Here is an 11,084-nt window from a genome sequence, read left to right on the forward strand (position 1 = left end):
CGCCCTGCCCGGCACGTGTCTGCCACTGCCACCTCTGGGCTACCTAGCGCGCGAGCTCTGGGTGGGCAGCAGCAGCAAACACTGCCCAGCATGCAAGTGGGGAGGGCCGCAGCTGCCGCCGCCACCATGGAGCAGCCCTGACAGGCAAGCTCAGAGCCACGTGGGGCCCAGGCTGGCAGTGGGGGCAGATTACAAGCTGGTGCTGAGCACGGGGGGGGAGGAGGGAATGGCCCTTCCCCCGCCCTCTGGCTGAGGCCCTACACTGCAGCCGCTCACAGCTCGCACAGGACTGCCTGTGCCTGCTCAGGACAGCCCCATGCGGGCTGTGACCAGCTGCAGCAGGGAGCACTGGGTGGGCGAGGGGCTGCTTTTCCCCATGCTCCACACCAGCTCCTTCCCTGCTGGTGAGCAGGGAGTCAGGGCTGTACGCTGCCCCCTGCCTGTACCACGGGGCTGGGAGACACTGGGAGTAAGCGGGCACAGGAGCCAGCGGGAGCACGGGGCCTGCACCAGTGACCCAGGGCCAGCGCCAGCAGAGCCCAGAGCAGGGCGGCAGGGGTACAGGGTCCCGGCTAACAGGGGCTCTAGGGAGCCGGGCCAGCTCCCCACTCTCCCTGCTGGTGCAGCCCAGCCCAGCTCCACAGATCCCTGCCAGTCTAAGCCCTGCTTTGGGTCCTGCTGGTTCTGGCCCTGGGACACTGGTCCCAAGACATTGGTCCCAAGATGGTGACCAGGGGGCGGGGCACCTGTCAAGGGGCAGGGCTACCCATGCAGCCCTCGACAGCTTGCCAAAACTGGGTAAGTGGCCCTCCACCCAAAATAATTGCCTGCCCCTGCCATACAGCAAGCATACTTTCTCTCTTCTAATAAATGGAATTACATAAAATACTTCTGGAAGCTCCAGAGTTCCCAATTAGCTTCAAAATGAGATTGATGCTGAATAGTTCAATGAAATATTTTGAATTCTCCAAATTAGATGATGCAAAACCTTAGGAGCAACTGCTTAAACGAGCAAAGTGAAGGTTCATGCAGGGCTAAATACTGGCCTACACCAAGATCCTATCCAAAACTTTTAAAATCTTAACATTTTAACAGGTACCTAAAATAATGGAAAAGCTGACTTAATGGGTTCATTATAACTAAAGATAAAATTCCCCCTCATTTTTAACAATACGTATTTCATGATCATAACAAGTGCAAATTAACTACATAGGCTAGGGACAGAAGTTACACATAAACCAGCTTAAGTGATCAGAAACCAGTTTAAATTTGTAACAGAACAGGAGTTCAGTGCACGTAAACCATTTTCCAAATGGCCGAAACTATTTTAAGATAAACCTGATTGAATGCAATATCAAACTTAACTGATTTAGGTCAAACCAGTTAAGGAACTTCTGTCCCACACCCCTTCCTAGTTTAAGTTAACCCACAGTCCTCCAGCATCAAAGGATGCTTTGCAGCCCTGGGCTGGACTGGGCTGTGCTGTCTGCTCCAGTGGAGCAGGGTTGGCCCCACCCCTCCGCTCCCCATCCAGAGTACTATCATTGCTCCAGCTGGCTGAGGAAGGGATAGGGGTGGGAAACCCTGCTCCAGACTACAGCCCCTGCCAGGCTTTTCCCTCCTTGGGAGCAGGGGGTGGGGCCAGACCCTGGACTGGCCCCCTGAGGTGAAGGCGGGGAGGGAGAATTAATCTGCCTTCCCTACCCTCTCCCACCGGCATGGGACCCCAGTCCTTTCCACACTTGAGCAGGGAAAAGCCTGGCAGGGGCTGCCACACCCCTGCCAGGGAGACCGCCCCCGGGGTCTGTGCCAGTGGGAGAGGGGAGGGAAGAGGGTTTAAAACCCTCTCCCTCATCCCTCTTCGCCTCAGGGTGCCGCCCCTGGCCAGCATCTGGCCACACCCCTGCCCCTGCCACTCAAGGGGCAAGTGGGGAAAAGCCTAATAGAAGCTGCTTCCTCCCTCCCCCTCCAGGCACACCAGAGCTGGGGACTGTGCAGGCCAGGGTTGGGGTTTAAACTCCTCCACAATCGTACTCAGTGGTGTGCTGGAGCCTGGCCAAGCCTCTCCCCCTCAGCTTGAGCAGGGAGGAGGGAAAAACCTGGAGGCGTTCTCTCCCAGCTTTCCTCCAGCCTTCCTGCCACTGCCGAAGGGAAGAGAGGGCTTGCTGTAGTGTACCCCAGCTTCTGGCCTGAGCCACACAGGCATGTGGCTGCATTTCCGGAATCAAAAGTGAATGTCTATTCACTTGCTTCTTGGTTCAATCTATACAGTTTAGATTAACCTGCAAAGACTGAACTGACTCAGGCTTGGGCTTTTTGAATGTCTGTACGTACAGCAAAAAGAGAGTCCTCAATTTATATGAAAGCCATTCATCATAGGTGGGCAGCAATGAAAAATGATAATCACTGTTTTTTTTAAATGCAAGTACTATGGACTGGAGTGATGCCTCAACCCATTTCAAATAAACCATCAGTTCAGTGGTGAGTAGAGCCCCTAGCCACTATCTTGTCCAAAACAGTGGCCAAGAGATCTGTGTCCCACTGATAAATCTCTTTGGTTTTCCACTTCTGTGTTTCTGCCTCCTTCCATCTTACTAGCCAAATCAGAGACCTTACTGCTTATAGAAGAAAGAAAAAGCTCCCTTTAACAGCTGGAGGAAACAAAGAAAGCTTTGGGCTATGATACAGTATTTATTCATTCCTGTTCTTCTTTCTTTCTAACAGGACTTGTGGTCAAAATTGATATGTGGGTACATCTCAGGGTAGGTAACAGTTCTGAAAATTAGACTCTTCTAAAGTCACCTGGAGTCTATAAGCCAGAGGCAAGACACACAGGTGGTCTGCAACTATAAGAAACTTGCTTCTGAGAGTTAAGCATTTATAACACTGTACTGATGTTTGTACACGCATCTTAACATTTTCATTGTTCTAGATAGACTGAAGTGAAATTATGTGCATTATATATCCTATATATGTACCTTTTATATCGATTTATACATGTGTTTACTATTCAGCCGAGGATCAAATTTTCTGCTATTTTAAACTGGTTCAGCTCCACTGAAATCACTGGAACTGCAACTTTATATATAAAGAAAGGGTTTAGTCATGATTCGACTAATTCTTTGCCCTTATGGAATTATTATACATATTATTAAGACACGTAAATTGTCCATGCACACAACAGAAAAGATGACAAAATTTTAAAACCTGGGTGTCTAAACTTAGAGTCCTAAATCCATATTAGGTATCAAAATTAAAGTGGCCTGGTTCTCAGAACTAGTTAGCACTTGCTGTTTTTATGGATAATAGCTGGCCCTTCTGAAAAATTAGCTTACATACGAAGGGCTGGCTTGTTTATATAACCAAATATGGATTTGAGTAACAAATTTAGGCCCCAGATTTGAGGATTTTGGCTTCTTGCTTTTGTATGTAGAAAAAAGTAGAATTTTTTTTTAAGGGTGATGAAACTAGGGACTTCTGACTTCCTAAACCCAAAGGGTCATATTGTTAGTTCTTAGTAAGTCAAACCACTATGATACCTCACAGTGCATGCTGTATGTGGAAAAATGTGGTATACAGACAATATCACAAAAGAAACTGACATAGGAATTGAAAGCTGAATAAATACCTTTTCATGTTTTTTCAGAAATGTTGTCTTCTTCATTTTCCCATGATGCTGTAAATGAAAAAGCAAATTTTGAGCAAATATGACATAGCAAGAAGCTACAGTAACATTGCAGAACTATAATAGAATGAGAAAAAAAACCTACGTAATATAAAATTTTGCATCATGTGCAATTACTATAGGTTTGCCTACTCTTCATGCCCCGATTCCATTTGCTCTTAGTAGTAATATGTGCAAACCCCGATTAACGCTGTTTCACTTGGTGCTATTTTGCTATAACGCTCATTTGAAATTGATACCCACTTTCACTTAGTGCTCAGCGAGTTTCATTATAACGTTTGCGGTCATCATCTTGGGTCATTAAAAACAATTGCAATCGCCATCTTGGGTCATCAAATACTTTTGGTTTTGCTTAATGCTTGTTTCGCTTAACGCTCGGTTTTTCAGGAACCAATTAAGAGCACTAAGAGGGGTTGCCTGTACTGCTTACTATAACACTGCAATGTAATCATGATGTGACTTGGTTCATCAAATCCACACTGTCTGAAGAGTGAGTGACAACATTCACCCTGCAGGTAACCTGTAGGGTTACTATTTTTCTAAACTGATTTATCAGGGGAAATACACACATTTAAATCAGAAAAGAATTAAAGAGTAATCCGAAAATGCAGCGAGTCTCCCATGGATATTTAAATAAGCCTCCCATGTGTCCTTCACTCTCCATTCCAGCTCAACTCAAGGAAAGGACAGAAGTGTGCTTCATTTTTAGCCCTCTTCCTCTTTCCAAACATTAGTAAGGAAAATGGCTGCCACTGGAATTTATATGCATCCCGCTTGCAGGTCTTTTACTTCTAAAGTTCACTCAGTTTCGATGGGTTTTGACAGCAGCACACCTGTGAAATTAAGCAATACTGTGTCAAAGGAAGATCAAGATGCAGAATTTGAAGGACAAGTGAGAAGTAGAGAAATAAGTAAAAAAATGGAGCTGAACAGGTAAGAAAACTGTATAGACTAACAGTGGAAAGGAAGAGCATGGACAGTCAGAGTCCTTTGGAATTTCTTCTCGAAGTGGATTAAGAGGAGGAGGAGAACCCACTGAACAAGAGATCAGAACAATTATTAAGGAGAGAATGGAGAAAAACTAAACAATCCCACAAGCTAGAGGTGGAAAAAATTTAAGGTTTGCATCTCAAAAGAAACTGAGATGTCAATCAGTCTTTACTTATATGATCATGTGTTATTTTTCAGAACACAGCACCAAAAGAGTTTTTCTTCATAAGGGATGGCTTATTACTCTGCACAGTGAATGAAAAATCACTGAAAGGGTAATCCTCTTTTCCTGATAAAGTGTATATGTAGAAGCTTATATTTGGGATTTTTGGACCTGAATACCTGTCCATTTTAGAGTTTTTATAGCTGTTTTTGATTGATTACTAAATAGAGTGTTATAATGTTTTAAGAGTTTTTTTTAAGTAACTTGACAATACAACTTTATATTCAGACAATGGCTTATGTGGTAGGTCATATATGGACAAAGTAAGCTTTATATTTGAAAACAAGGGCTTGAAGGAGAATCAAGAAGGTGAGCTTCTAAGCTACCTGACTTGATAGTGGTGGGTTACATGCTGCACCTGTGATGCTCAAGTCTTTTCTGTGATGTACTCATATATTATTTGACAGGTAGGCACCTTCTTAGCATAAGTATAGAAAAAACCAAGCATACGCTCTTCTTACAGAAAATCATTTGCAGATTATGAAATAATTGTCACTTCTGATCATTTCTTTTCTTATAAAGGACCTTTGAGAAATGATTTAATGTTTTTCACTTAATCTGGTATATTCCACTTGAGTTTTTTATTTGCTTTTTGACATCACAGATTTAATATTTTGGTGTTTTAACAGTTTGTCAGCATTCTGCCTCCCACATTACCTATTGTTTCTCAATAGGGGTAACTATTTTACTAATGGAACCACCGCCATCTTTAGGTTAGTGGCTGAACAACTCTCCTTTTATCGCTGTAGACTGTTTGCTAAAAACATCATGTCAGTATTCAGTAGAAGTCAAAAAAGGAAATAATATGTTAGGAATTATTAAGAAGGAAATCATAAACAAGCAAAAATTATCATTATGCCCCTTTATAACTCTATGGTCCGTCCACACCTTGAATACTGTGTGTAATTTTGGTCCCATATCTCAAAAAGGTTTCAGGAGAACTAGAAAAGATACAAAGAAGAACAACAAGGATGATTAAGGGACTGGAGGAGTTTCCGTATAAGGAGAGATTAAATAGGCTAGGACTTTTCAGATTAGAAAAGAAACTCTTCAGGGAAAACATTATAGAGGTTTATAAAATATTAAATAGTGCAGAGAAAGTAAACAGGGATTTATTATTTACTAACTCTCCTCACAAGTCCTGAATTGGGGACATAAAATGCCACATTTACCTGAATCCAAGATGATTCTGAGTATAAGACAACGCCCCAATAATTAGGTTCTATACATGAAAAACATATAAAATTGTTATAATTTTTCATGTATGGAATCTAATTATCGAACGGCCATCTTCAATTTGTCCCCTCCACCAGTGCAATGGAGCGAGCAGTGGCAAGAAGGCAAGTGGTGGGGGAGTCTAGTAGCCTGACACCTGCTATTTGCCCACCCCATGCTGTCTGCCCACCCCCAACTTGACCCCTCCCAAGCCTGTGCAGCCCCCCAGAACCTTTTCCCCTCCCCTCCTCCTCCATTTCTGGCCCCAGACACGGTGCACACTGTCACTCCAGCACCCTCCAAGCAACACAGCAGTGGCTACAGCGGTGCCAGCTCTGGCCCTAGCCCTGGACTGGAGTCAGAGCTGGAACTGTTGCCACTGCTGCTGCTGTAACATGGCCAGGTGCAGGCTCGAGCAACCAAGTGCTCCAGGCCCCAGGCTGGAGCTACAACAGAGGGCAAGCAGTGGTGGGAGCAGGGGCTGAGGCTCTGACCTGGAGTTGGGGCTACCTCAATTGGATTTGAATGACTATGGCATTTTGTTGTTCCTTTTACACACAGTGTGTAATTAAGTTGTAGAATTCATTGCCACAAAAGCTTGTAAAGGCTGTTAGCCTAACCTAGCTCAGAATTGTTGGAGGAAACGTCCATCAGTAGATAGTGAATATGGTGGAGACAGGGGTGCAGCCTCTGAATCAGAACTACCTACATTTTTTAATGCTAGAAGCTACATGGAACAGGACATGGAGAATTTTAGACATGTGCTGTTCACCCTACCCCTCAGCATCCACCCTGCGCCACTGAGAGACAGGACACTAGGCTAAACGGACCTATAGTCTGACCCAGGAAATGGCATTTTTTATGTTATGTTCTTATGCTTTGTTCACACCTATTTTAATGTTTATGCAAGCTTGGCTAATAACTCCAACAGAAAATTTCCAACTTAAAATCCACCCTGAATGTCATTACAATTCCAGTAAAAGTGTATTTTATTTTTACAACTTCCATGACTCAGACAGACAAAAATTGAATGCTTTTCCAGAACTGCTGGTCTAGATGGATTTTGAGATGCAGCTAATTTGTGAATTTTGCCTTAGCACCTGATTAAGTGCTAATTATTCTCCAGTGATACTTGTGACAGGAATTGGAATTTTTTCATGCTTTAGTAAGTCTTGGCAAAATATTTAACCCAATTGATTTTAAAAAGCTGTCAAGTTTAATACATGATCCCTTCCAAAAGACCTTATAAATTCAGGTCCTGCTCTGTATTTTACTGCACTAAGGTGCAGCGGTGTAAGCAAGTACAGAAACTGCAGGATTGGTGTAAATTGTCAGAGATGATTCAATGAAGGGAACAAACACATGAGTGCGAAGGGGCTGGGAGGTGAAAGAAATGGCTTTTTTTGCATATATAAATAAATAAAATTATTTTTTACATATTTCTTGTTGGCTTTCCCGTCTCCTCAGGATCTGAAGTTAACCAGGAGAAAAACTGGCAATTATAGCACTAAAATCATTATTTTTTTCACACAACAATTTTTTTCAATGGAATATCTCTTGGCCAGCTGCAGAAGTGAAGTCGGCTATGTCGGTAACTGTAAGTTATTGCAAATAATTCTCTTTTCTTCCAAAAAAACTGTAAAAGGAGAGTGACCAGTATGGAACTCCTTCAGCATTTGTCATGGGGACATATAAACACCAGAAAAATGAGTGCCTTACTCAAGTTCAGTTACATAACCAGTATGTTACTACTAAGGGCTCCAATTATAGACAATTATTTACAGGTTTTCTTTTAAAACAGGAAAAGAAATAGCCTTAAAGCAGGGGTGTCAAAGAGAGTCTGTGGACTGGATCTAGCCCTTGCAGCCCTATCAACCAACCCCCAGTGCTGCCTGCAGGTCTCAGAGTCGGGGCAGGCAAAATATGGCCCGTGGGCCAGATCTGGCCTACCAAGCACTTCCCTCCACCCCGTGGAGCCCCTTCAAAACCCATGTAATGGTGGTTGCTTCTCTAAAAGCCTCTGGTGGCACCAGCTGCCGGCTGCAGCACCTCAGGCTGTTTCCTTGGGTTCTGGTTGCAAGGCAACGAACCTGGACCTCAGCCTGACCCAGCTGACCTCACCCCGCCCCGGCTCAGGCCACGTTTGCAGCTTGAGAGGGGCGGGGGGGCTGGCACCAGTGAGGGGAAACTGTCTGGGCCACCTTCTGCTTTGCTGCACGGGACTGGAAAGGGCCCTGCCCTGCAGGTAAGCCCAGGAAAGCGGCTCCTGGGCAGGCTTTCCCCGTGCTGCGCCATGCCGCTTGGGCCATGCAGCGCCAGGCTGGGCCAGCACTGGCCCAGTCAGCACCAGGGGGGAGAGGTGGCAGCGGAGCCGTGTGCCGCTCGGGACAGGATGAGCCCAGATGGAGCAGCAGGGGCTCAGCTGCATTTCCCTCCTACCTGTGCCGGTCAGTCCCAAGCGGTACACGGCTCCACTGCCACTTTTGCTGGCTGGGGGCGACCGCGGGCTCCTCCTGGCCCCAGCAGCATGTGGGAAGCCGGCTTCAGCCATGTGCTGCTCCAGATGGGGACTTCCAGTGGCAAAGGTCAGGGGGCAGGACTTCCAGTCCCAAGATGGCAACAAAGGAGTGGGGCTACCCATGCGGCCCTCGACAGCTCGCCAAAACTCATCAAGTAGCCCCCCGCCTGAAATAATTGCCCGCCCCTGCACTAGATGCCGCTCCAGCTAACATCTGGGAGTGGTGGAGCAGCCACCAGGTACAGCACTCAGCAGTTACTCTGGGGCTCTGGGACCAAGCCACATGCAGGACCCCCTCAAGCACACATCCTGGAATGGTGGAGCAGCCATGTATACAAGCACAGCCCTGGAGCGGCCAGAGCAAAGCTGCACTGCATGTAGTGTCCACTCCAGCTGTTTCAGGACATGAGCTGTATCTGGTATGTGGGGCCAGTCTGCAAGTCTGATCTCACCTGCAGATCAGCCCCATGCCAATCATCTGGCCTGTGGTGCTAGACGAGTTTAACACTCCTCCCTTAAAGAATTAGGTAGCTCATATCTAGTTATATGGCTAGCTCTGAATGTCCCCAATTTTCCCTTCTTTGGCTCCTGTGATTATATATTTACAGAGCTCTAAAAAAATTCTTTAAACTAATAAAATATATGAAAGGCATAAACGCCCAATCACTGGATCATGATTTCAATCCCTTCCTCTCTTCCTTTGTGCAACAGCGGTACTATATAATGATTATGCATGTCTTAAATTCCCATTAAATGTTAATATGACTAATTGTGAATTATCATGGCTTGTGAACCAAAAACACACTTCGGATCAAATCAACTATTACATACAAAACAAATTTGGAAACATACATTCAAAAGAACTCTGAACTGGGTGACAAAATAGGCTTGAGTCCAATATAAAGCAGTAAATAAAAAAATATAGGAGTTACCTTAAGGAAGAATCTTTTATCTGACCGAGAAGGGTTGTAGGAAGCAAGGTAAGCAGCTATAAGTAGGAATTTGGAGTAATAAGGAAGTTCTACATGAGTATGTGCAGAAAGTCCTACAAACAAAACAAACAGGTTAAGAGTCACTGAAGAACCATTCTAAACCTGATGAGCCTTAATTTAAACCACTCTGCTTCATTCTTGTTCTCAGGCATATTTACCTGGTCACGTTCTTCTTCTCTGCACACTCCAATCCCTTAGAACAGCAGAGTTTGAATATTTACAAAAATCCTACTGGTGGGGGCGCACTTTGAAGAGGTGCCCATTCATTAAGACCAGCCCTCTGAGTTTGTTGGTCAACTGTTTCCATGAGAAGGGAGAGTTCATCAGTGATCTAGATTCCACTGTGCTGGGATCTTTATTTGCTGAACTAGTTTAAATCAAACCCCACATTTTAAAACGTTATCTTTTCTAAACCAAAGTAGTTTGGTAAGCTGGCAAGGACAAATAAGGTAAAACTGCCTTTAAATATATTTGCAATGCTGACACCTTTGCAACTGAGATTTGACCTTTACGCTGTTCTACATTTGGTCGGGGACCAGCTCAACAATGAGCTATTCTAAACTGGAGAGCCAAAGAGCACCTGTAAACACAAAGCAAGTCCCCATGACATGATGAGTGTTTCTTAGTTGCAGCTCTGCATCTGGCCGTCATTCTTATATTTAATTTATAACTGAAGGTAAGGGTTTCCAAAGCTCTTTCAGCATGATTAATTTTCTCTCATCTGTTACACATTCAACTTTAATATTTAACCTTCACATATATGCATCAGAGTATTCAAGACTAGGGTTCCCCCCCATCCATTCACTTTCCTGGTTTTTCTTTCAGATTTTTCCCAGCCATTCCACTGCTTCTTTATTTAAAATGCATGTGATTAGCACCATTAAGATACCCTACTTTCTCAGCTGTCTGAGCAGAGCTGTCTGAGGAGTTTCCCAAAGGGTCTATTTTGTGATTTCTGTTTTGTGTTTCCACTTAGGTTGTTCTTTGCCCTATGATATGTACATCTGGGATCTGTACAGCACTAAGCATACCTGTCAATGCTCAAATCCTGATAAAATAGTAAATATAAAAAAAAGAAACATTAAAAAAAATAAAATAAAACTCAGAGCCCTCACTATAATAAAGAGAATCATCAAATTGTAATTGACAATTTCCTTCTAGGTAGTCATGAAAGAGCAGCACATTTTCAGCTTTCACTTACAGCCAAGTAGCTGTTTTATTTGTACTGAATTTTAATTACAAAATGCAATCCGAGATAAAAGAAATTCCTGCTTGTACATGATTTAGTTTAATCTGGAAATGCCTGTGTTTCTACTCCATCTTTCCAAACCTGCTGAGATTAGCATTATGCACTGAACTGTTTGCTTAATTATATCCACAGTACAGTTTATTACAATTAATTACTTTTTAAGCATAATGCTAGCATCAGACATGCTATTTACCAACAAAAGCACTTTCCCT

At 44.1% G+C, this 11,084-nt stretch overlaps 1 protein-coding gene across 3 annotated transcripts in view; it reads right to left on the reverse strand.

Moving 5' to 3' along the window:
• Positions 1-11,084, reverse strand: part of ORC5 (origin recognition complex subunit 5) — a 150,228-nt gene that overhangs the window by 90,919 nt on the left and 48,225 nt on the right. For all 3 annotated transcript variants that reach the window (XM_006032955.3, XM_025214712.1, XM_025214713.1), the window contains exons 11-12: positions 9,564-9,676; positions 3,629-3,676 (exon numbers count right to left, since the gene is read on the reverse strand). In XM_006032955.3, the coding sequence (XP_006033017.1) occupies positions 3,629-3,676; positions 9,564-9,676 (161 nt within the window). The remainder of the gene's footprint in view (positions 1-3,628; positions 3,677-9,563; positions 9,677-11,084) is intronic.

The sequence above is a fragment of the Alligator sinensis genome, unplaced genomic scaffold (genome assembly GCF_000455745.1).
Source record: "Alligator sinensis unplaced genomic scaffold, ASM45574v1 scaffold915_1, whole genome shotgun sequence".
NCBI lineage: Eukaryota > Metazoa > Chordata > Crocodylia > Alligatoridae > Alligator > Alligator sinensis.